Below are 27478 nucleotides of genomic sequence, written 5' to 3' on the forward strand. Positions count from 1 at the left end.
TGTCGACAATATTTTCTGATTAATTTAAGACTTTTAAAAAACCTGACGGAGTTGACGGGAGACGTGGGACACACATTTGATATGAGATATCTAATGGAAAATATAAATTAAAATTATTGTGTATATTGTTTGCTATGTTGTTGACAATCTACTTTAATTTAGTATGTATATTTATGTGATTGTGACAGTATTAGACACTTTTTTAGCAGTTTGAAATTATGACCACTTGCTGGGGACAGGCTAAATACAGGCGTTTTGGGGTACAGTGCCTGCTTTTAACTAATTCAGATGGCATATGAAAACAATTATAATGAAATTAATGGCATAATAATACACAACTGTATTACATTTAACTTTGCAAGTGCTTTTATTTTTATTAAATTAATTTATTTTTAACAATAATAAGGCTCTTATGTGTGGGACATGTTTTTTCCACTTTTGTCCCTCATCTCAAGAATGAGTGTGCTACATTACGCTGTGAGTGAAAAGAGCTGAAAACCACAATATTCCGTGCTCAGCCCAGAGAAACCAATGTGTAATAAAATAAAACCTATTTCATTCAGTTCAGATACAGTACATATACAAAGTGCAACATACACACATACCCTTTATATCATTACATTATACATTTATTAGTTAATATGCACAACATTTTGCAATGCTGGTTCCAAGGTGAGACAGTGGTGTAATAAACACATTAAGACATTCTCTTCAGTTTGGTCGAAATATTTACCGACATAATACAATAATATTGCATCATCAATGATAAACATAATATAAGTACAACACCCGATCCAGAGTTAAAGAGTTTTTGGTTTTGCCTCAAATATATATATTTACACCATACTTATTTCATGGTGTTAAACAAGTTTTGTGCAGCACAGAAAAACACATGATGCACAAACTCTGCTTCATTTTAAGTACTAGTTTTCTTTGTATTTTATTATAGTCATAGTGAAATGAAACCTAGAACCCAGTTGATTATTGTGTTTACACAAGGGAAATGAAGGATAAAAAGGTATTAATTTTATTTTGGGTGATGAAAATGTGATGACGGATGTCAAAGAGATGCTTACAGCAAAATTCTGAATGAAAGACTTGGGCAAATTGAGACATTATTGGTATTGATTTTTTTTTTTTTTTTAATCTAAATTTTTATCCCACGATTTTGTAACCCAGTTTTCTTTTCACCCAGTGCCAATTATCTAATGTAATCCTGGGCGCCAGTGCCCACAGCGTCCCCAGCGGGAATCGAACCCAGGACCTTCTAGCTGTGAGGCGACAGCACTACCAACTGTGCCACCGTGCCCTGATTTTGAACAGGGTGATCATTGACTATGTCACAGAATAAATATGTTGACAAAATACTGATTAGGTTTAACATGCAGGACTGCAAGCCAAGAGCGACACCTTGTGAGGCAAAGCTGAACTACACTCATGAGTCATGACAACAGTGAGCTATTGAGTGATGTCAGGAAATACAGGGAAGTTGTCTTCAGTCTAATCTATTTGACTACATGTACCAGGCCAGATCTGAGTTTTGTAGTGGGAAAACTTTCACAATATGGGTCATACAGATGGGTCATTCTGTCTGTAGCTGGGTCATTCTGTCTGTAGATGGGTCATTCTGTCTGTAGATGGGTCATTCTGTCTGTACATGGGTCATTCTGTCTGTAGATGGGTCATTCTGTCTGTACATGGGTCATTCTGTCTGTACATGGGTCATTCTGTCTGTACATGGGTCATTCTGTCTGTACATGGGTCATTCTGTCTGTAGCTGGGTCATTCTGTCTGTAGATGGGTCATTCTGTCTGTAGATGGGTCATTCTGTCTGTAGATGGGTCATTCTGTCTGTACATGGGTCATTCTGTCTGTACATGGGTCATTCTGTCTGTACATGGGTCATTCTGTCTGTACATGGGTCATTCTGTCTGTAGATGGGTCATTCCTCTGGGTCTTCCTCTAGATAGGTCATCATGGCCGACGCTGAATGCTTGCACTTTGGGGAGCCGCACTCACAGCTGAAATATCTGCCTTTATCCTGCCAGTAGGCGTCGCCGTAGTCAAATCTGAAAAGAATAGTGCGAGGAAGAGGAATGATTAGATTACTAAAAAGTGCAGCCTTATCCAAAGCTTACTTTTGATTAGGGCTGGGGCTCATATGGACATGAAGGTCATAATTGGACACAATTTGTGTTTTAGTCAATACATAAATAGCCAAAATAAATAGCCATCTACAAGCTTGCAATGTGTCAAAAGGCAACGTGTTATGAACCCTATGGAATAGAGTTTCAGTGAACCCATTTTTGCGGGAACCCCTTTTGGTGTTAGCATTATGTTATGCTTTAGCTATTGAAAAATAGCAGATCTACAAGCTCATAGCGTGCCACAGAGTGGCGCGCTACGAGCTTGTAGTTCTGCTAGTTTTGAAAAATCGAAGAACGACTGACATAGAAACATAGCTTTTTCAGAAAACTGTCAGGATGTAGAAGACATTTTTAGAATCTGATCTCAGGTCAAAATGGGTTAAGAATATGATTTTGACAAATAAAACATTGTCAGGGCCGAGGACTTGTCCTCACAGGAGAAACGGTTGAGTTACAGTTATACGGTACGATTTACATTGTCTTATTCACACAACGTACCCCAGCTCATCCCCTGCCTTAACGTCGCCGCAGGTAAAGAAGGCGACGTGTGGGAAGCGCAGGTCCTGGTGGGAGGTGAACACTCTGCAGGGAAACAGGTTGGGCTCACACATGTGGTTGAAGAACCGGCTGATGTTGCCGCAGAAGAGAGAGTCCACGCAGTACGACTCTTCCAGCTGAGAGGGGGGGGGGGGAGAAGATCAAAGGCTCTAAATGAAATGACCAGTGGTGGACAGGTATAGCAACAAAGTGTATACATGTATAATACTTGAATAATGTACAAGTATAAGTATAAGTGTGTCGTTGCTGTTGTCGGGCAGAAACCTCTTAGGCTATCTGCATATTTTAACTTTTTGAGTGGTGCAATCACTCCAAGGAACAGCAATGTCCGTGTCCTGTGTTCACCTATGTATGTATTAATGAGCACCATAATGAGTACCAGTAGGGGCGCTGTTTGCCAGAAACACAGAGAGAGAGACAGTGCTGCACTGTTGCCTGCTAATGAGAGAGAGAGAGAGAGGAGGGGGGGGGGGGGGGGGGAGAGGGGAGTTGCACCACTCGATTCACACGGGTGTGATTCTTTTTAGTTTTTTTTTTTTATATATTTTTTTTATTTTTTGTAACCCATTTTTCACCCCTGTGTCAATCATCTAATGTGATACACACCCTCCACCAACCTAGTCCCCATATATGGGGGACAAGGGGAGCGCAACGGACTTGAACTCATGCTTCCTTCATGCCTGAGTGTCCAAGTTGCTCCTTTACACCGCGCGTAGAAGGAACACGTTATTTCAACAAGTTCCTTTCCCCTCCATCAGGCGCCCCGGCTGGCCAGGGGGAGAAAGTTTAGTGACCAGGATTACTGCATGTTTTTTGTGAGGGTACCTACCCTAGGGGACACGGGGAGAACATGCAAACTCCACACAGAGAGGCCCTTTCGCCAACCCCGCCTTCGGGTATGGGCACTGATGACGCGGAGGAGGAAACACGCCGCCAGCGCCCACAGCGTCCCGAGCGGGAATCGAACCAAGGACCTTCTAGCTGTGCGGCGACAGCACTACCAACTGTGCCACCGTGCCCTCTTCTATCTTCTCTTTTTAGTTTTTACCCCTTTTTTCTTCCCAAATCCCAAATTTGTCTTTATGCCAATTAATTCCTCCCAACACACAATTCCATGTAAAGTCACTGCTGTTGTATCATATTTTAATATATATCTTTTTTTTCTTCATAAATTAACGTCCTACTTGATTATACTACAGTGCAGTGTCACAAGACACCATCAAAGTAGCAGATGCACAAGCTCGAAGCTTGAAAAGTAACAGTTTTTGGACATATTTCCGCCCGACAGAGACGGTATACAGTAGATTTAGTCGTTTTGCGAGATGTAGTGGCAGAGCAGAATTATCGAAAAATGGAAATCCTCAAGTAAAGTCAGTGACTTGACACCACTGCATTACCTGGTCTCTATGACAGTCCAAGCTGAGAATGAAGGTATCATCATCCCTCATTAATGCCTCTGTCTCCGAGATGATCTCCCCCACATACCTAGATTAAAAGTGATGATTAATATCAACAGGATATACAACTTCACACTGTGGGGGGCATGCCCATATATGAACATAATACTGATGATGACATCAGACAGCCATCTCCATACATACTCCAGACTTTTACTTTACAGCCACTGGTGGACACCTAGCTCTGGTCCATAGCCTTACTGCTTCGATTCTGTGAGCTCACTATTGGAAACGACACGGTTACCACCTTGCTCTGTAAGAGAGATTTATTGAACACTTATTTATATAAGAGGACAGTCTATGATGGTCAAACTTTCATCCCACGTCATCATCATCATCATCATCATCATCATCACTTTTCGATCGTGGTCGAGATAATGGATTCCACAATGCTACGCCAGACTTCCCGGTCCTTCATTGCCACCCCCAGTTCCTGCCTACTGAAGCATGTGTCCCTATAGCGATGACATCAGGGAACGACAGCTTTCTACCTCTGGTGCGCCCTGAGGCAGGACTCCAGAGAAGAAGTCATCCCACTACTCATCCCACGTAATGGAGCCCAAAAGGTCAATGCATGGGTATAGTCACATTAATCCGACATCATGATTGGCTAATGGGAGTTCCCAATGAAGCTACACCCAAATATGGAGTGTGTAGTCTAGACCTGTTTTAAAGGAAGCCAGTGATCCGCATTCTTTTGAGGGACAGTGTCAGGGAATTCCATATTTGCGTGGCAGTGTTTGTAGAAGGAGATCAATTTACCCAAGTTGGTTAAGAAGTAGAAACGTTAGGTTTCAAACACATAACCCCCCCCACTGATTTACACAGTTATCCAGATTACTACAACAGTGCTTCTCAAAGTGTGGCCCGGGGACCCCCAGGGGTCCTTGAGGGAGTTCCCGGCTAAATGATAGATAGTTAGGAACTAGTGATGTCCCAATCACGTTTCTTTTTGCTCACAATCTGATTCCGATAATTAGATTTTTAGTATCTGCCCGACACCGATTTTTCCCAATCCGATATTTATATTTTATAGAACGCCATATCACAACAGTATACAATATCCCAAATCACAGACAATACCCAGTCTAACATCATGATATGGACATAATAGTTATTATACTAGGGATGTCCCGATCACATTTTCTGGCTCCCGATCAGATTCCGATCATTTGGAAATGACGTGATCGGCCCCGGTTTTCCGATCACCCGATCCGACCCGTAACTCAGAGAGTGTACAAATGGATACACTCTCAGAGTTAAATTAACATTGATAATAAATTGGGGTCCCAGAGATAGAAATGCCATTTAATTGAGGTCTGCATAACGCATGTCAAACTGTCCTTGAACTGAAAATGGTTGAGAATCACTTGCTAGAACAGTGAAACCTATACTCTTCTGGGGGTCCCTGGCATATATTTTCAAATATTTTCACACACAGCTGTTTTTAATGTTTCAAATTAGCTCTACAACGTGTTGAGGAAAGAAAAACACTCTGACAACAGACTCGCGGCACAAATTCCCGTTAAGACAAAGGTCTGTAAGGTCAGCCCGTTCCCTCTGTTCGCCCATGGTCATCCAAGCAGGGATGCTGCTGGACAGAACACTGTTCAAACAGTTTGAAAAATGCCCGTCGACTAACTTTATTCACTGACAAAAATGAAATGGAAACTACATGAAAACTAAGCTATGAGGAATAAAACTAAGACTAAATATACTGACGATTTCGTCAACAAATAAAAACTAGACTAAAATGTTAGGAAGGGACTATAGTGGACAAGAGATCCAGTACAAGTAATTTTACACTTGGTTGCATGCTGAAAATAGCAGATCTACAAACTCACAATGCGCTGCGTTGCGGCGCGTTGTGGGCTTGTAGATCGGCTATTTTCAGCAAGTGAAAAAAAAAAAAACAGTCATTACGACGGCATCAAGGCCCGCCTAAATACATTTTGTAGACTCAATCAATCAGATTTATTGTCACTTCCACAATATACACTGGGCATACAAGGGAGCAAAATACCGTTCTCCATATGGCTCATGATGCTTCACATTTAAAAACAATAGACACATTAAAAAGAGGCAAAGCCTTTTTAAAAAAACATTAAAAAGGTAAAAGGAGAAGACAACATTGGCAGGAGAAAGTGCTGATGCATTCAAAGTGCATGTGTGTAAAGTGCTGTTCATCTCTCAGGATGTTGGCCTTGGGGGGCAATATGTGGCGAGTGTTCTGTGTCCTGATGGTTTGGGGAAAGAAACTGTTGGACAGCCTGCTGGTGCTTCCTCCTATAGGCTCTTGAACCTCCTTCCAGATGGCAGGAGTTCAAGGAGATGGTGGGAGGGGTGGGAGGGGTCGGTCATAATACTCATGGCCTTCCTGACACAACGGTCTGGAGGGAGGGCAGAATCCATTTCTACCGGCCGGCCCGTCGGCCGGTGCGATGGGTCGGCCGGTCCGTGGGTGGGTCGGCCGGTCGTTTGATATGTCCAAGACGCCCCCAGGGGGGCGACACGATTCAAATGAGCCCACCCCCGTCCAAAACGGTAGAGAAATGACAGAGTTACCATTTCGGTACAAAAAAATAAAATATTATTATTATTATTATTTTTTTCGCCGGCCGACCCACGCACGGACCGGCCGGCCTATCCACGGACCGGCCGACCCACCCACGGACCGGCCGACCCATCGCACGGCCGGTGCGTACAAATGGATTCTGCCCTTGCTGGAGGTCTGTGTATACGTATTTAAGCTATGGGGGGAGGGGGACACCTGTGATCTTCTCCGCTGCTCTCACTATCCTCTGTAGGGACTTGCGGTCGGCATCTGTGCAATTCCCATACCAGACAGTGATGCAGTACGTCAGGACGCTCTCCATGGTTCCTCTGTAGAACGATGTCATAATAGAATCTAAAATCTAAAATTTGCAGACAAAAACAACACTGGTATACTTACTGGCATACAAAGGTCCATTGAGGTATGTCTTCTAATGCCCGAACACCCCAGCCCTTCGTGTTGGTCTTGAAGAGTTGAAGTCTGGCCCTGAGGATGAACATTCTCATTTGTAGTTGTGTCACTTTGCTTTTCAAACTCACAAATCACACTCGGTTTTAAACTCACAAATCGGCACTCGGTGCCGTGCTATGAGCTTGTAGATCTGCTATTTTTCAATAGCTAAAAGTATAACATAAATTGCTTAAAACAACCAAAAGGGGTTCCCACCCAAACCACACCATGATGCAGTTACCTTAGTCCGTGCTGCACTATGCGGTTCTTACAGCCCCTCCCACAGCAGCAGGCCTGGTTACACTCAAAGATGAACGGAGGGTCTTCAAGGTAGAACTCCGGTAGCAAGCGCCCTCCCTGAAGGTCAGATAACAGGACAAAAGACACACATTGAGGGGGTGGGGTCTGCGTGTATACATTTTCACCGCGGACTGTGTTACACACAGTTTGGTCCATACAACAGAGTCGCAAACAGGAAATAGACGGTCTATAAGATCACAATGCATTGCATTGTGAGCGGCGTTATGAGCTTGTAAATCTGCTATCTTCACTTCAACTCCGTCATATGATAATAATAATAATAAACTATATTTATATAGCACCTTTCATACAGAAATGCAGCTAAAAGTGCTTCACAGGGCAGGACACAAAAATAGAATACAATAAAACACAACCAAATAGTTAAAATGATAGAACAATGGCAAAGAGCAAAATAAAAGTGCAAAAACATAGAAGAAAATAAAACACAACATGCAGCAAATCAGTCAGGACAGAGTAGGAACGCAGATATTAAAACTCAACTAAAAGCAAGAGTGAAGAGGTGAGTCTTGAGTTGAGATTTAAAAATGTCTACAGAGGGTGCATGTCTGAGCTGGAATGGTATTCCAGGCCGTTGATGGAGTACTGTATAAATAGAGCATTACAGTAGATGTTAAGGTGAGCATTAGTAGCTCTGCCACCATCGTAACAGTGTTGATTTTGTCGACTAAAACTAAGACGATGTTCGTCGACTACCTTTTTTCACTGACGAAAACTAAATGGAAACTAAATGAAAATTAAGCTGTGATGACTAAAACTGAGACTAAATATACTTTTGTCAACTGCTGCCGTGCACTGTGCACATGTGGACAGTACTGATGCCGTGCACTGTGCACATGTGGACAGTACTGCTGCCGTGCACTGTGCACATGTGGACAGTACTGCTGCCGTGCACTGTGCACATGTGGACAGTACTGATGCCGTGCACTGTGCACATGTGGACAGTACTGATGCCGTGCACTGTGCACATGTGGACAGTACTGATGCCGTGCACTGTGCACATGTGGACAGTACTGCTGCCGTGCACTGTGCACATGTGGACAGTACTGCTGCCGTGCACTGTGCACATGTGGACAGTACTGATGCCGTGCACTGTGCACATGTGGACAGTACTGATGCCGTGCACTGTGCACATGTGGACAGTACTGATGCCGTGCACTGTGCACAAGTGGAAAGTAGATGTGAAATTATTTCCTACTGTAGCTCGAGTCTAGCTGAATCCTCATGCACTTTACATACCTGCATGAAATAAAACATGCAGCTAACAATAGAGACTAAATTATTGAGTTTGATAGTAGTAGAGTAATATTACTTGTCTTTTTTATGTTTTTTAAGTTGACCCTAACAGCACCCATAGGCAAATAATAATTAGGCAGTGCTTCTCACACGATCGTGGGTAAGAGGTACATTTAGTCTTTTTTGTACATTCTGTACAGTAAATGCATTCATTTCCACATAATTATGTTGTACTGATCTGATCTCTGCAAAACTGACACTGCACTGCAACAGTTTACATTTCCATATACTTTTTGAGCACACAAGCCTTCAGACTTACCTTGTCATACCAACACCGTAGACTGATTTCTTCATTGTACAAACAGATACTAGCTGAGCAGTTTTCTTCACACACACAGTTCTGTACGGGGCCAGAGTTAAAGAAAGACAACGGTCATCTCCCACTGCTATGCATTTTAAGCCTGATTACTCCATTGTACAACAGTGTTGCATACAGAAAATAGACAATCCACAAGCTTACAACAAGTTATAGAAGATTGTAGATTGATTATTTTCAGCACACAATATTGTTGCACAACGTTAACTGAGCATTTGAATTGATTTACATTTTCTGCAATACAGTACTGATCGCTGCACAAATATGTCAACACGACAACTTCACAAGCAGTTCGTTTCCCTGCTTGGAAACAGTGTTGATTTCGTCGACTACCTTTTTCCACTGACGAAGACTAAATGGAAACTAAATAAAAAACTAAGCTCTGATGACTAAAACTGAGACTAAATATATTTCGCCAACAAATAAAAACTAGACTAAAATGTTAGGAAGGGACTAGTGGACAAGAGATCCAGTCATTTTACACTTTGTTGCATGCTGATCGGCTATTTTCAGCAAGTGAAAGTCATTACGATGGCATCAAGGCCCGCCAAAATACATTTTAGACAAAAACTAGACTAACACTAACACATTCCAGGTGACTAAAATGGGACTAAAACTAAATGAAAACTATTCAACAGACTATGACTAAAACTTAATGCCAAAAACAATATGGCGTCCTATACTTCACTCACCTGTAAGTGAGTGATCTCTCTATCAATATTTATGGGGGAAGTGACACAACACTCATGGATATATTCGTAGTCGTCTGGATAACTGTCGCCGTCCACTGAGTTGACACAGGGAATTGGAACTCTTTCCTGTCCCTGAGAGATGTCTCTGTAAAAAGGAAACAGAAGCACAAATTAGACAAACTGCAAAAAAACACCAAACCGTTATCAAAGGAAGTGGTTTGACCATCGCGACTGCAACATCCCTGGTTCGATACCGACCGGAGAGACCTGTAATCCTTGCCTTCCGCCGTAGTCTGAAAACCCACCTTTTTAGACTTCATCATGGCCCGTAGCACTTGCCCTAGCCCTAGCTCTGGTCCATAGCCCTAATGCTTCTATGATTCTGCCCTGCATTAAGGCTATGCTACTTTCGCTTTTAAATCTCACATGGAACTCAGACCAGCCTCTCGTCTTTAATGTAAATAAAAATAACGTTTTTGCTACTCCACCACACGTATAAACGGTACTTTTTGGCCAAAAAGGGATTTTGTTTCCACCGGGAAAAAAAATACTTTTAGTTACTCCAATGCGCTCTCTACCGATATTGCCCAGAGAATTGCCTCATAGAGAATATTTTGTAGACTTGGATAGCATTTTATACAGACTCATAGCATGTTACGTAGACAGCACTAGAATTGCATTTTATGTAGTTATGCAGTAGCACTTTATAGTATATGAATAGTATAGTATAGTATAGTATAGTATAGTATAGTATAGTATAGTATAGTATAGTATAGTATAGTATACACATGTTTCATGAACTACTTTTTATGTGCCATGCTTTTTGTTCCCATTCTGGACGGGAACCCCTTTTGGTGTTTTAACTAAGCATTATGTTATACTTTAGCTATTGAAAAATATCAGATCTACGCGCACCACCGAGTGGCATGCTACGAGCTTGTAGGTCTGCTATTTTTGAAAAATCGTGAAAATGTTGCACAAATCTTTGAATAATTATAATATTATTTCAGAATACTTTTTTTTTATTTCGACGTCAGGCCAAAATGGGTTAATGTAAGTCTCTCTGGATTAAGAGCGTCTGCTAAATGCCTAAATTGTAATTTGTAAATTGTACCCTTAACTTCCTGTTTCTCTGATACTCCTGGACAGACAAACGGTTCAAACGGACCTGTGAAGGAGTCTTTCTGCATTCTTAGGAGACGGGAGGTATTGGGCTTCCCTCTCCCCCCGGTCAGCTTGCAAGATGACCCACCAGACGGTGGGCGTAAACACTCCATTCTTCAGGTTGATGTCCAAACCACCAGACAAGAAGAAGAGCCTGAGAACAAAAACGAGAAACTCGCCCACTTGAAATGACCTCTTCACCTGCTATCCTACTTCGAAGCTCTTAATTGTTCTTTGCACTTTATTTGAGTGTCAATTACCCCTGTCATCATTTGTTGACTATAGGTTACTAGCGGGTTCATGCCGTTTACTATGATCTCACACTGGTAAGTCACTCTGGATAAGTGCATTCTGTTAGGCTACTAAAATCAGATGATTTTTACTAGGGATGTACACTTACACTTTTTTCGCTTCCGATCCCTCAATTTCTCTGTTAGCCGAATAGGCGGAGCTTGAAGTTGACGCTGGGGGGTGCGACTGCTTGGCCAACGACACCCACCCATTTTTTTAACCTTTATTTTATTATTTTAGCGTTTTTACAATGCCCTAACCCCTAAAAATGAGTTATTTAGGTAGTACAGCAGCTCACACATATGCACTACAGCCATACAGCGAGTCATCATATCATGGTAAGAGAGATGATTACAAACTACAGTCAGAAGCCAGAAGGTATTAAAGTTTTTTTTTTTTTTTTTTCAGGGGGTGCAGTGCACCCCCTGAACCCCCCCAAGCTCCGCCCATGTAGCCGATACAGAATACCGATACCAGTGTCATGATCTCATGTTGTGTTTATAGCTATATCTCGTGTTGTGTTTATAACAGAACCCTCACTCAAATGTGCACTTGCAGTTTGGGCAACTCCAAAGCAAACTCCACATGTCCCAACATTTTATTTACCTGCCATAGTGTCAACCGATATGACCCGATATGACAAATAAGGGCCGATCCGATACTTTTCCCGATACCGATACAGTATCGGGACATCTCACATTTTTACCCAGACAATTACATTTTTGTATGTTGCTGATGTCTGAGGTGGGTGTTCAGTACTTTCATGATGCTCAGTGACATCATAGAAGGTATAGGGTTGTTTCCCTTCTCACATCCCTGTTTTTTTCTACAAGCAGGTGTTCGGATGAAGTGTGAAAAAAATCCCATACACCCACTCCACTTCATTTTCCATACCATTCTCACGCCATCCTCATGTCCCAGGAATGGGAGGACCTAGCCATGGTTCACATGACGCTCGTACTTCACGAGCACAATTGCTTAACTTCCGCCTGTTTTACATGATCGCTACATTTACATTGTAAGCGTGTACATAAACATTCATTCAAAGTAATAAAATAAAATAAAGACATAGTAGCATCTTTGGGCCGGTGAAGACCACTAATGCCAGGCCTGATCTTCTGTGCCAGTTCGTGCCTGCATCCATCCACCCACTCATCCATATCCTCCGATCCTTATAGTCAGGTCGTGGGGGTAACAGTTCCAGCAGAGAGATACCACATACTTTCCATTCCCAGGCCACATTAGCCACTTCAAGGGAATCCCGAGGTGTTCCAAGACCAGCGTGGAGATATAATTACCCCATCCCTCAATCTTCCCCGTGGCCTCCGTGGCCTCCTCCCAGTGGGATGAGCCCCATGAAGGACCTCCCTGGAAGAATCCATACTGGATGCCCGAACCAAACCACTTTAACACCACTTTAACTGGCTCCTTTCCAAGCAAAGCGGCTCCCTTACGATCGAGCCCCCATTTGTCATGCAGTCTATAGGGCAATACATGACAAAAAGGGAGTCCATGCACACACATTTATTTAATTTAGAATAACAAATATAACATTTAAAAGGTTTGACACAGGTTTTAATCGCTGTAAAAGGTTACGTCATGTGAACCATGTCTAGGTCCTCCCATTCCTGGGACATGTGAGAATGGTATGGTTTGACACCTTTTAAATTAGATATTTATTATTCTAAATTAAATAAATTAGGCGATAATCAAATAAACTGGTATGAGATGTGAAATAATGCCAGTAATCAGTGTGTGTGTATGTGTGTGTGTGTGTGTGTGTGTGTGTGTGTGTGTGTGTGTGTGTGTGTGTGTGTGTGTTGTAAGAGGTGTGCAACTGCTTGAAAGGAATGAAAGAGAGCTGAGTTGAAAGCATGGAAGGAGAGACCCTTGTATATACCATAGAGTATTAAAAGGATAGAGACTGATCTGGCGCAAGCTCCGCCCCCTCGGCTATTCATGTCAGTAGAAGTTGCTCAGTGGCGTTTTGAAGCACCCGGAAGGACCGTCTATTTCCGCCTTTTTGGGCGCATTTCCACATTGGACCACCACATTTTGATCCAATGCGGTCCAATGCGGAAGTACAACCGAGCGCTCAATGTTAAAGCCCAGCTGCACAGGGTTTCCTCGTCATGAATCCACGGGTCTGTCTGCAGTCCTTCCTCTTACCACTAGGGCCCAGCGCTTCAACGTTGGAGTGCCTCACTGGCCCCTTGGTATATACTCTCCCAAACCACACCCCACTCAGGTGTACACAGTTGGCCTGACGGCCTGCCCCACTCTGCCCTTAATTATCACCCAGGCTGCCGGCTAGCCTACTGTGAGGCAGAGGGGGCAGGGCCGTCACAATAGTGAAAATAGCTATACGATACATTGTGAGCTTGTGGGTCAGCTATTGGAATTTTGAACTATTTTAAAAATGTTTTTCCAAAATAGTAATAGAAATGCCAAAAGATTGCAGGTGCAGCTGGATCCAGTGTATGTGTGTGTGTGTGTGTGTGTGTATGCATGCTAATAAGTGGTAGAGAGAGCGAGAGCGTGCACCGTGTGTCAAAATATCCAGCACTCACATGACACCTTCCAGCCCATCCTCTGGTGCAGCGGTGTGAAGAGGTGAGTCACCGCGGTGGACGGTGGCCTGAAGGTCACAACGTGCGTCCATGTCACCACTGTCACTGAACACGGCTCCGTCCTGGCAGATGTTCTCCTCCTGGAGACAACACGACAACAACAAATTAACCACAGGAACGTTACAGGGAGGCTGGTCGTCCAATGATCCCAGGGTTGGCGGTTCGAATCCCGGCTCCTTCTGTCCACATGTCGAAGTGTCCTTGGGCAAGACACTGAACCCTACATTGCCTCAAATGAGTCGGTCGGTGTGAGCTCGCCACCATTGGCGTGTGAATGTGGGAAGTGAGGGCGCTGGCGTCGACTGTTCGCCGCTTCACCTCCCAATGTATCAATGAATGAACCATTGTAAAGCGCTTTGAGCACATGGAAAAGTGCTATAAAAATGCAATTATTATTATTCCTATTACAGGCATATGTCATCATAGAAAGTCAGAAACTTGTGGTGCTCTTCAGACGGAATTTCATCTAATTAATATAAGTGGTCCGAGATTAGATGGACCACTCCTCCTCCCTCCCTATTTTTGCAACCTGTCCATATGATGATGAATATCAGCAAGTCTGCTCTTGGAGAAGTGTAACCTATGAAGCACTTTGAACTGAAGTAGCCCATGTCTGATGCAGACAGAAAAAAATGAATTATTATTATATTTGCCAAGAATCATCCGGGATCTCAAGTCCCATATCATTACTCCATGACTCCCTAATAAGTTCCAGAGATGGGGACGCCTGTCATCTCTTGAATATCGCTATATAACATGCTCACCATTCCCTTCTCATGTGGGTCTCCCTCCAGCCACTCGTCAAGCCACTTATCTGCTCGATCTACTCAGCCTGTGTGTCGGAGGATGGTTGTGGACAGTTCAGAAACCATGTCTACCAGTGACAGGGGAATCCAAGCTAATAGAAACTGCAAGGCTTACCATTCCTGGAAAGTGAGCATGCTATAATATAAGCCATAGATCTTGCATTAAAAACAAAGCAAAAAGTTGTTTGAAATGACCAAACCTGTCTATACCGATGATGTCACTGCTTTATCCAACAACCTCACAGTGCGTTATGCTGTGGCACGTTGTGAGCTTGTGTCGATCAGCCATATCTTCAGTGAAAGCTTTCCCCACAATAACAGAAAACTGAAAATACACTATGAGCCTTGAGGTACTCCGTTCAACCATCTAGGCGTTTAAGGGATTAAGAGAGGACACAGGTGTGTGTGGTCACAACACGAGTCAGTGACAGAGCAGTGGACAGGGACGTGCAGAGAGTGTTAGAGGGGCAGGGGCTGAAGCCCCCTTTGATGTCTATGTGTGCAGTGGAGATACAATACTAACCTGACAGAAGTCTACCAGTCCACAGAGGAGGTTCTCAACAACGTTGTAATGACCAGACTCTGCCTCTAGATGGAGACACATGAACCCCTCTAGTCTATACACTCTGGGGAAAACCAGCTGTCAAATTAACCAAGTACACATGAAGTACTGCACTTCTTAAGCCATTTAGACCTGAGGCCGATTAAAAAAAAAGGCTTCTAAATCAACAATATGACGTAATGAGGCACATTATGACGTAAATCTTCCCTTCATTGTCAATGGCATCTACAAAACAAACATTGAACTAAAGTACTTCTTAATCTCCACCACCACTGGGAAACCTCACCAGATGTTTATCCCCAAAATACACAGACCTCTGTGGAATTGACTAATGATTCCAAACTTGAAAGCCTTGAAACTAAATAGCCAATGAATCAGTACAGCTGTTGGACCTGCCTTACCCTGTGCGTGGACATCACGGCTCCAGATGTTTTCTCGCAGGCCTTCATCATCAGCACTGTGGGCTGCTGGTCCTCCTCCTCATCACACATATCCAACTTCGAAGCCGCCTGAATGGAACCACGCCACAAGCAGAGGTTATTGATGATGATTATTTTAGCAACGGCAAATTGATTAGTTTGATTTGAGGCCGTCAAATCTGGGCAAAGGTATATGTGCTGCTGCCATACCTTGGCTCGCCGGTGAAAATAAATGTATGAAATCTGGTATTGATTATTATGTTATGATTATGATTGCAAAATGACAAAAAATAAATGCAAATCAAAACAAAAATAGATTTTTACGAGGTATTATATTCCCCCTATCTTGATCAAATGGTATGTTCCACCAGTCGGGGTCAGTATAGGTCAGTGCGGTGCTTTATTGTTAGTAGTGGGGATGTTCTCTCATGGCAGCTGTTTTTATTCATTTGGTGACATTAATGTTTACTTTTCGTTTTTCTTTTAGGTTTCATGACCTTAATTACATCTCAAAAACCTGAACTTTGAACATTCAGTGGATTTTCTGTGGTCTGGAGTTTTCTCTGGGGTTTGGAAGTCTTCTGAGCTGCAGGAAAAACAGTGAAAACAGTGACATCTGCTGGCGAATCCCATTGACATATGGGATTTTCTGTCTCTTACATCACAAACAGCAAACTCAGAGCACCTGTTTGAGCCAGAAAACCCAACACCACAGAAAATCAGTTTTTTGGGTGCAATTGAGCTCAGAAAACATAAACATTACAAAAAATGTTTTTTTATGTCACAATCCCTTTAAGTTGGATATCGTCTCTGTCGGGTGGAAACCAATGTCTAAAAAAAGTTACTTTTCAGGATTTCAAATTCAAAAATAGCAAAAGTATCAGATCTACAAGAGGTTTCCATCTGCCTGACAGCAACGACATTTTAAAAGAATAAAGATTAAAAGGAACAACACAACAAAGGTTGTATGTGTTCTTTTTGTCAAGCAACACCGCCGTACCACAGAGTATAGGCATAGAGCTGTGTCGTGAGTGATGCGCAGTTTCTTCCAGGTGTCGTGTTGAGGGCTTTTCAGTCATTTGTAGGTCTAGGACACGGTTTCTGAAAGTGTTGTCCAAGGAGTCAAGTAAGGGATAATATCTGGCTAGGTGGTCATTGTCGGGAGATAATTCACCGACAGGGAGTTTAACACACAGGGTTACACTCCCTGTCGGTGAATTATCTCCCGACAATGACCACCTAGCCAGATATTATCCCGCATGGCTTATTACATGGCTACCTAACATAAATGAATACATTGACCCGAAACACAACAAAAAAAGTATTCCATAAGTTTGCGCTGGCTGCGTCTGACCAGCTGCAGCTTTGTCGGAAAACAAGGAAGTGTATAGTTGATCAAATATAATCCATTTTTGGGTCCTTTCTCGCTCAAATGTTTTCAAAAACATTTTTAAGAGCAATGTTTAGCTGTAAATGACATTATGTGTCACTACTGTGTGTGTGTGTGTTTACATGGCTGTTTACATGGCTGCTCAGATTAGGCAGAGGTCTGTTATACAGCGGAGCGGTCATTATGATGAGATAACTCACTGCTGAATTAAGCGATTGACCAATCAGAATCAAGCATTCACCCACCAAGCCATGTAACAAGGACCCTTATTGGTCTGTAACTCTGAGAGAGTGCACAGATGGAAGAGAACCGTATAGGGGCCATTTGGTTCCATTTGTGCACTCTGAGTTTAGTTGAAATAAAATAAAATTAAAGTTTGAGAACTACTGGCCTACATTACTACCGGGATTATTCTCTTCAGTTTACATTTGTTATGTTTTAACTTTGTCTGTTAATGTGATAGCCTGTCGTTGCTGCATGGCAAATGAAAGGAATCAGTCAAATGCTCAATACCAAGACAAGGCAGCCCATGTTATGTTTCATTAATTTCAACTGAAATGGGCATTGCATCTGATGAATCAGAATGATTGATGAATTCATCAGAATGATTAAAACGCACACAAAGATCCTTGGCTTATTTCTCTCTTCTGCTCTTTGACTCAGCAGCTCGCTCTCTCTCTCTCTCTCTCTGTCCATGGTGCTGAAAACGGAACGGTGCACGTCAGACAAGAGGACAATATTGTATTGATCAACACACTGTGCAGGCCGACATCATCATCATCATCATTAATTAACTATTCATAGTAGATTGTGGAGGCTAGGGTTCAAGTATATAGTTAAGTTGTCTAAAGGCATTTACACACATTTGTCATGTTACATTTGAGCCTTTTATGTGTTTGTTGGCTATTGATAATCGTATCAGGTGACTGTGTGCCAGTGTGCCATACCTACATACTTTAGCTGAATTGACACCACTAGTTTGATTAGCTGTTGCCCCCCCTAAGTCATATAATGTATGCTTCACTTACTACGTGTGCGTGCGTGCGTGCGTGCGTGTGCGTGCGTGTGTGTCTGCCTGGCTCCTGTGTGGAGCAGAGCCCACATTAGCTTTGGAACATTCAACCCCTGATCATTATGCTATAGGGTGGGATGGCTCAGGGTACAGCAACTTGCAACGGGCCTTCGTGGTCTTCAAGACACCCAAGGGACCGCTGCCCATGAACCTGGCAGACTACTTCACAATAATGCACAACGCCAGACAGAGCTCCACTGATCTCACCCCCCCCCCCCACCCCAGAGTCGTCACAAACGTCGATTAATTAATTCTACTATTATGCCACCAAAATGTACAGCCAATACAAAGTGTGACTCCCTACTAGTCCCTAGACCCTCCTTCAAAACCGCCATTAAAGAGTGCCTTGCAACTGGAATGAGACCCCACTGTTTTTCTATATAAATATACTTTCATTGCTCCTATGATGTTCTCTTGTATAGTACTGTATGTCTTTATATGTCTTGATTAATTGAATACATAGGATCACAATGGAAACAAGCTCTCTGGGCTTTTTGTATTATCCTTTTTAGCATTATTGTAAACTGTACTTTTCGCTGTCAATCAATCAATCAATCAATCAATCAATCAATCAATCAATCAATCAATCAATCAATCAATCAATCAATCAATCAATCAATCAATCAATCAATCAATCAATCAATCAATCAATCAATAAATCAATCAGTCAGTCAGTCAGTCAGTCAGTCAGTCAGTCAGTCAGTCAGTCAGTCAGTCGGGATAGAGGGATAGAGGGTATGCGCATGCATAAAGTGAATGGCAAAATCGAGTGGCAAAGTAAGTGCCAAAGTGAGTTCAACGTCGTTTAATGCATTCAGATAGGACTTTTCTGTTTGGATGTATGGGCTGTCAAGGCCAGAAAGTAGTTGTTTGTCAACTCAACTTCCGGGTATGATGATGAGGCATAGCCTCTATTCATGTAGTGGTCAAGCACACACACAGTGAAATACACACAGCACACACACACACACACACACACACACACACAGTGAAATACACACAGCACACACACAGTGACATACACACAGCACACACACAGTGACATACACACAGCACACACACAGTGACAGACACACAGCACACACACAGTGACATACATACAGCACACACACACACACACACACACACACACACACACACACACACACACACACACACACACACACACACACACACACACAGTGACATACATACAGCGCACACACAGCCTCATTGCAATAGTTTAAACTGTTTCACAGTCACTTCATGCAGGCTTCACTAGTGAGATGTTCTTTGAGAAAAGACCTCTGAAAACTCCACTTAAAATGACGTGATCTTATACATTTTATGACATTCAGTATTACAGTAGGTGCAGGACCCCCTACTCGTTAACACACAACAATAGATATAGTTTGCAATATTGATGTCCTTACTTGTATAAGCATGTGAAGGATCTCTTGGGGGCCTGCCTCAGCTTCAGCATAGAGTGGTGTGACTTTGATCTGCAGGGTCTCCATCTTGAAGTTGGGGTCTATTCCATTCACTGGAATAAAGACACAATGGCCGCGTTTATATGCAGGGTGATCATTCCGAATAAATACTTCAGAATAAAATACTTCGGAAGTAAAAATAATTGCAACAATAGGCTACAGACATTACAGACGAAAGACGATACTTTGATACTTGTGGTGTTTACATAACAACGTTTAATAGGATTTAACTTCTATTCGGAATGAAAAGGGGATTTAACTGCTCATGTAAACGTAGCCATTGTCTATCAACAGACACAAGACACTCGTGATATCCAATTGAAACCATCAGAGGGGCTTAATAACGCACCTAACATCAGCACAACTTTCCTGCGCTCGCCGTGCTCGGTTGAGACGTAGAGCTGCTTGAGATGGAAGTTCAGTCTCTTGGTTCTATAATTCAAATGAAAATCAATGGTCAAGGCAATGTGTATAACTTGATGCGTTTTTCAAAGTGTGCCTTGATCCAGAAAAGGAAGACTCACTTCTCCGTACCAAGTAGGGCCAGGAGAATAATCTGCGGTCTCTCTTTATGGGGTCCTTGGAGGAGGGGTGCTTGGAGGGCCATCCCCATCACAGCCTGTGGTGCACCTGTCTCGGTTCCTCCAGGAATAGAGGTGTGAATGTGTTGTCCGGAATGACCGGGCGGAGAGCTGCCTGCCCCGCCACCCAGCTCCTCGCCGCGTACAGCTAGATGTGATGAGCTGAAAAGACGAGAGGCAGGGGTCATTTACTATACGGCACATTAACCCATTCTGACCTGAGATCAGATTAAATAAATGTCTTCTACATCCTTACAGTTTTCATTCTGACCTGAGATCAGATTTAAAAAAAATCTTCTAACGTCAGAAGAATGGGCAAACATGTGCAATACACAAATGACATCCACCAATTCAAGAATGTGGAGAGAATTCTGTTGGAAGACCCTAACGAGATTTTTTATTACCCCCAAAATTAAATCAAGACAACTGAAAACAGATCAGCCATGCTGGAGACAGTGTGGCCACAAGGGGGCGGGCCACGCTCATATTTTCTGGTCTTGTCCTAAAATTCAGAAATACTGGCAGGACATCCACTCCACCTTGGAGACCATTCTGTGTTTTGAGATACCTCTGTCTGTTCCTTTTCTACTGTTGGGAAATATCCCTGAAGAGTTTCTAATACATAAATATTTAATCAAGATCCTCTTAGCAGCAAGTAAAAAAGCAATCACACGACGCTGGTGCCAGCAGGACCCACCAACGAAAGATCAATGGATGGACATTATTGAGGAACTGTATGCTATGGAAAAACTAACATTCATACTTAGACTACAAGAGGATAAATTCTATAAAAAGTGGGAAAAGTGGAATCTCTTCTCTCAGCCTAGCGATATTGCAATAGGATTTCATTGAATGTTTTTTGTAATATGAAAAATGCAGCCTTTTTTCTTTTACTTTTTGTCTTTTTCTTTCCGTATAGTCTTGTCAGTTGTTTTTTTCTTGTCTGTTCTTCCTTCAATAAAAATTAAGTAAAAAAAAAAAACAAAAAAAAAACTTCTACATCCTGACAGTTTTCATTCTGACCTGAGATCAGATTCTAAAAATGTCTTCTATGTCAGTCGCTCTTCGATTTTTCAAAAATAGCAGACCTACAAGCTCGTAGCGCTATGAGCTTGTAGATCTGCTATTTTTCAATAGCTAAAGCACGACATGATGCTAACACCAAAATGGGTTCCCGCCCAAAATGGGTTAAAACTGCAATGTGTCATTTCTGACTGTCTTTTCCTCCAAAACACTAATATCAACATGACCTCCCCTATCCCATATTCAGTTCATCAAAACTAACTCTTATTTCGTATCCAATATTTATATTTTTTTATACAACTCAGCAACAAACGTTTGGAAACCTAACTTTGGTCCATTATCTCTCCACTTTAGCAATAGCAATTGGTATTGTATTTTATATCATTTTATTCGTTGATTAGCCACCTTTACGATGAGGTATAGCTTGTAAGGATCGGGCTTTCGTGGAATGAGCAACACAGATAAACGTGTGCCTTCAAAGAAATGTGCCAAAATGGCAAGTGTTTGGTATTCACCATTGGAGTTGCTTAGTGGATTGGATGATTGCACTCTCACACAGTAATAATAATAATAAAAAAACACATGTTGGCCATTTGTACACTTTATTATTTGTACACGTGTTAGAATCTCTCACTGAGATTGCCTTCAATGATGACAAGTTCTGTCTTGCCTGTGAGAGAGAGATACTGCCCCATACCAAGATGTTGTGGTGGGCGTATGGATCTTCCAGACACTATACTGAGTTCCCTAAGACTGAGTGTAAAATTAATAAAATGTAAAAATGGCCAATATGTGTTTCCCTTATTACTGTGTGAGAGTGCAATCATCCGATCCACTAAGCAACTCAAAGCAAGGGTGAATACCAACCACTTGCCATTTTGGCAAATCCTTTGGAGGCACTACCCACACGTTTAGCTGTGTTGCTCATTGCACGAACGCCCGGTCCTTACAAGCTATATACCTCGTTGTAAAGGTGACTGTTGGGGACAGGTTAGACAGCTTGATGGGTTGCTATGGTTACTATGGTCACGTGGTGTTGTGTGGTGTCAGACAGGTAGTAAAGTCAGCTGTTCACCAGTGGCATTTCATGAATGGAAGGAGAGGGGGTGAACGACGGGGAAGTCCAACTTTGCTGACCGCTTTACAAACGCAAACGCCATGCTGCCATCTGTATAAGATTCTGCACAACGCACTTTGTTACGATGTTTTAATATAACTTTAATAAATAAATAAAAACTGAGTACACTGGAGAAGTGAGTCCTTGGCATGCAGCGCGTCTGGCAGTACATTTCCCCGCTTTTAGCCTCTCGGTGGCTTAATAAGTTCGTCGCCACATACAGTGACTATATCATCGATTGAAATGTTATAAAATACAATACCAATTGGCATTATTAAAGATGGAGTGCCGTGGTGTTGGTATGTTTTCCAGTTTTGCATGTGTTTATGAGGTGACATAGACCCCTTGGTGTGGTTGTTATGTGCAATGATGTCTGAAACCTTGACAGTCAAACGTGCCAATGAATAAAACAGTGATATAGTGACATCACAATATCATCCCCTCTCCTGTTTTTCACCACCTGTGCACCACCACCTAACACACACACACACACACACACACACACACACACACACACACACACACACACACACACACACACACACACACACACACACACACACACACACACACACACGCGCACACACACACACACACACACACACACACACACACACACACACACACACACACACACACACACACACACACACACACACACACACACACACACACATATTAACTGTATATATGGTGATTTCGGGTGTGCCTGTACAGCACAGTGACACACACACACACACACACACACACACACACACACACACACACACACACACACACACACACACACACACACAGAGTTGCACCACTCACTTCACACGGGTGTGATTTCTTCTGTCAGTGCCACCGTTTCCAAGCCGTATATGTACAGCATGGCTGGTCTCACTGCCGTCTTATACAGTACATCTTCCCTTTCACTGGTAGCCTACCCTTCTGTCACAAATCACTCCTGACTTCCCTGCATCTGTTCCACACTGCCTGCACTCTCGTCCTATTCACCTCTCTTCCATGCACACTCCCCATTACTTTGAATAGTTGACCCCAGGTATTTAAATTATACTTCGCCTGGCCTGGGCCATGGCTCAGCGGTCCAGGCACACCTTGGCTGGCAATCCAGTCTGGCAGTGTGCTGAGGGTTTGACTACCGATCCCGACGGCCTTTACTGCATGTCTTCCCCCCCATCTCTCTCTCCCAATGTCCTGTCAGCCTACTGTCTGTCCCTCCATAAAAAATATAAAATAAAAGCTAAAGCCACAAAAAAAACATTAAAAAAAAAAAATAATAATAATAATAATAAACTCCTTCACCAGCTCTACTCCTAGGCTTTCATCCTGGCCTGTACACGGTGCTCCCTCTCGTTGCCACACAGTACACAAGCAGAGCTACTTTTAATGCGGTCACGATGACTCCCCTCCCCCTGGAGGCCCTGGTGTGATGTGATCTACGGCTATGCAAATGTAATACATGAAAAGTATGTAATATCACCCGCCATTTTAAGCCATACCTGCCAATGGTGGGGTCCGGCCTGCCCTCGAGTGCTCCGGGTTTGGCCGGACCCTGCAGCGTGTTCGGTCCTGTCCCTTCACTCATCCTCCACAAGAATTAACACAGCTACGATGTGTTGCTATATACAAAATAGCACTTTAACAAGTTAAAAAAACAAAAACACTAAATATGAATTCACTTCACGTATTCCATCAATATTTCCACTGGGAAGGGGAAGGGGGGAAAAAAACAAAATGATGGAAAAGTCAGAAAGCAATCTGTTTGTTTCTCTTATAGGTTTCAGCTGCCACATATATATGAAACAAACTGTTCCTATATCCGATGCATTGTCCTGTGAGTTCTGTGTGATGCTGTGCTCTCTGTATGTGGCTTCAATATAACCGTCAGTAATGACTCTGCAGTGCATGTGATCACGGCTCGCCTATGGGTTGCTGGAGCGGGGTGAATAGGCTATTTGGATCGGTCTTCTCAGCTGTGTGTCATCTCTCTCAAGTGTGCACAGCATTCCACAGCACTGCCATAAACACTATATATAGTTCACCAAAGCATCAACCTGGCCATGCAGTCATGAAGCACAACATCATAAGAAGTCAAGCACAGCTTGGTTGGAGCGGGAAGAGTGGTCACAGAGTGGTTATATATTTACTAAAACCGGGGAAAAAAATGAAACTAAATGAAAGAAAATGATTAAAATCAGGAATGTATATCTTTTATTTTCCGTTGGGTGAGACCTGCTACTGAGTGTGTCTTTAGGATGTAGGCTATTTTTGGGCTTTTATGACTTTATTGAAATAGGGAGAGAGACACGTACGCAGCAAAGGTCGTCAGGATTTTAACCCGCGACATGCTGTGAGGCTGGCATTTGCCGACCTATAGGGTGCCCGGACCACCTTACTGGATGTGTCTACCGCCCAAAGAGATGGGTTGATGATTTGTAGATCTTATACTCTTATATATACTCCTGACATCATAGAACTGATCGACTGCTTGAATGTTGGGTTCAGAACAGATTGAGCTGTTCACACCCCTTTTTAACAACATTTATGAACACACCACTATAGTGTACACATACCGTACTAGTTGTACATACTGTACTTACTGAGTCTGACAGTATATAGGCCTACTTCAGTTACAATACTATAAAACACTGTACTAAAAAAAGTAAACTATAGAGGGTATGCGCATGCTTAAAGTGAATGGCCCATCGAGTGGCAAATCGAGTGCATTCAAAGCAACATGCAAAGTGAGTTTAACATTGTTTAATGTCGTTTAATGCAATCAGATAGGACTTTTCTGTGTGGATGTATGGTCTGTTAAGGCCAGAAAGTAGTTTTTTGCCACTCAGTGGGCATTCCTGCATGACTTCCGGGTTTGGTGATGATGTCACGCGCTATACCCTCTATGAAAAATTGGGGCCTAGCAGACAGCGCAGCATGCCAATAATAATAACAATAATACACGTAAAAACAATAGCTAAATAATGAATAACCAAAGAATAGCAGCAGTCGCAAACCCGTAAGGCAGGACAACACAGCCTGTATGTTGGTCCTATAGCGTATACTTGAGCTGCAAGTGATAATAAACATAAATGTACAGTATGTGTATGTGTAAAAAAAAAAATCTGTATTTAACTCACATGGCTGCTGACCAATGAACGACGCCATCAACTATAGGGTTTTGACCCTGTCATGTTTGATGTGCTTTGGTCACTGTCCCAATAGTCTGGTCTTTAATTAACGCTGCAGAGGCACCTGTTTCATTTCTGCCACCATCATTGGTACAAAGCTGTTTTGTACCAAAAACAGCTGTTTTGTACCAAAAACAGCTGTTTTGTACCAAAAACAGCTGTTTTTTTCGGGGGCCGCAGGGAACAGGATGACAATAACAACACCAGAGTGTTTGACACAGAGACCAACTGCTTGGTTGTTTTTGGCAGCAAATTTAGATTTTAGTTTTAGTCATGGTCTCTTGAATAGTTTTCATTTCGTTTTTCACTTTAGTCACCTGGACTAGTTTTAGTCGACTAAATGTCATAAGATTTTAGTCGGCTAAATCTACAGTTGATTTAGTCGACAAAAATGCATTTCGGCGGGCCTTGATGTTGTCGTAACGACTGATTTCACACTTGCTGAAAATAGCCGATCTACAAGATTGTGATCTGCTAGATCTGCTATTTTCAGCATGCAACCAAGTGTAAAATGACTTATTGTCTCCACCAGGCCGAAGGCATGGGGAGAGAGTATGTTTTGCACTGCGTCCGTCCGTCCGTGTGTCCGTGTGTCCGTGTGTCCGTGTGTCCGTGTGTCCGTCCGTCCGTCCGTTAGCAGCTAATCTCGGCCACCGTTAACCCGGTCCATGCCACATTTTGCACACACACTCCCTGGATGCCAACGATGAACCTCTGCCCCAAACTTTCCACAACGGCCTGTTATAGCGCCACCAGGAGGCCGCTTTGTGCAAAACAAGTTTTTGCACAGTACACCTACACATTTTGTCCAAACATCACGCAAATTGGTACACAGTCTCTCTACAGCCATTCAACGAAACCGCTCTTTCACATTTCTCAGACTCCATCCTGATTGGTTAAGATTGGCTTCCAAAGTTCACAGGAGTGCTCAGTTTCAAACAGAATGCTGCAAATCATGAACACATTGCGTGATTTCCGTGAAATTGTGCACCCACATTCCCACTAGGCCAAGGACGAAATGCCACATGAACAATTTCAACTCAGCCTCAAGGTGGCGCTATAACTGCCCCAAAAGTGTTTTTACCTCTAACTGCACGGATCTGTGGATAACCTGGTGGAGACCTGTGCCCAGAAGGGCACTTTTTCTAGTACTAGATCTCTTGTCCACTAGTCCCTTCCTAACTAGTTTTTATTTGTTGACGAAATTGACAATATATTTAGTCTCAGTTTTAGTCATCATAGCTTAGTTTTCATTTAGTTTCCATTGAGTTTTCCTCAGTGAAAAAAGGTAGTCGACGAACATTTTTCGCCTTAGTTTTAGTCGACAAAAACAACACTGCTGAGCACACCTTCTGCTCGGCTTCCTCCAGAGCCATTATAGGATCTTTCAGCCTTTAACCTATTAACGCCATTTACGCCATGACGCCCTGCAGGCAACGCTGCAAATCTACAGTATGCTGCTATTACATAACAAACATGGAAAGACGATAAGGGGACAGGATTCAGAGCGGGGGGTAACCAGCTGGTAACCACTGTTACAAATTCAGGTTTCATGCTGGTCAAATATTGATACAGTAAGGGGGTTTACAACTTGGGTCCACCTTTTTCATTTCATCAGAACATTTAACCCATTCTGGACGGGAACCCCTTTTGGTGTTTTAACTAAGCATTGTGTTATACTTTAGCTATTGAAAAATAGCAGATCTACAAGCTCATAGCGCGCCACCGAGTGGCGTGCTACAAGCTTGTTGGTCTGCTATTTTTGAAAAATCGTGAAAATGTGGCACAAATCTTTGAATATATATTCTTTCAGAAGACTTTTTTTTATTTCGACGTCAGGCCTTTAAAGACGTACAAATATACACTTCTATAAAAACCAGGAAAACATCAATATACTGTAAAGAAAGTAAAAAGGGAAATAATGTCTCCGTAGGTGCTCTTTGAGAGTGGTTTTGAAGGAGTCAAGGGATTC

General features: G+C 42.7%; 1 protein-coding gene across 1 annotated transcript; it reads right to left on the minus strand.

Moving 5' to 3' along the window:
* Positions 1-1437: 1437 nt before the first annotated feature.
* On the minus strand, positions 1438-23927 carry LOC310855122 (histone-lysine N-methyltransferase EHMT2-like). The gene is made up of 14 exons (XM_083760013.1): positions 23818-23927; positions 20116-20334; positions 19941-20023; positions 19535-19644; positions 15643-15750; positions 13814-13953; positions 10957-11106; positions 9789-9933; positions 9040-9120; positions 7408-7523; positions 7116-7202; positions 4103-4190; positions 2646-2821; positions 1438-2069 (listed from the first exon to the last, which is right to left on the minus strand). The coding sequence occupies exons 1-14, from the start codon at positions 23901-23903 to the stop codon at positions 1943-1945; spliced, it is 1716 nt and encodes a 571-aa protein (XP_083616139.1). The 5' UTR covers positions 23904-23927; the 3' UTR covers positions 1438-1942.
* Positions 23928-27478: the final 3551 nt, after the last annotated feature.

Source organism: Protomyctophum parallelum, assembly GCF_964188405.1.
Source record: "Protomyctophum parallelum genome assembly, chromosome: 2".
In the NCBI taxonomy this organism is placed as follows: Eukaryota; Metazoa; Chordata; class Actinopteri; order Myctophiformes; family Myctophidae; genus Protomyctophum; species Protomyctophum parallelum.

Excerpts from the sequence above, each read along its gene's own strand:
- LOC310855122 (XM_083760013.1), bottom strand. The coding sequence starts at position 23,903 with ATGAGTGAAGGGACAGGACCGAACACGCTGCAGGGTCCGGCCAAACCC. Across the intron at positions 20,335-23,817 it reads CCGGACCCCACCATTGGCAG|CTCATCACATCTAGCTGTAC; the intron begins GTATGGCTTAAA and ends TCGTCTTTTCAG. Across the intron at positions 20,024-20,115 it reads GCCCTACTTGGTACGGAGAA|AACCAAGAGACTGAACTTCC; the intron begins GTGAGTCTTCCT and ends TTTGAATTATAG.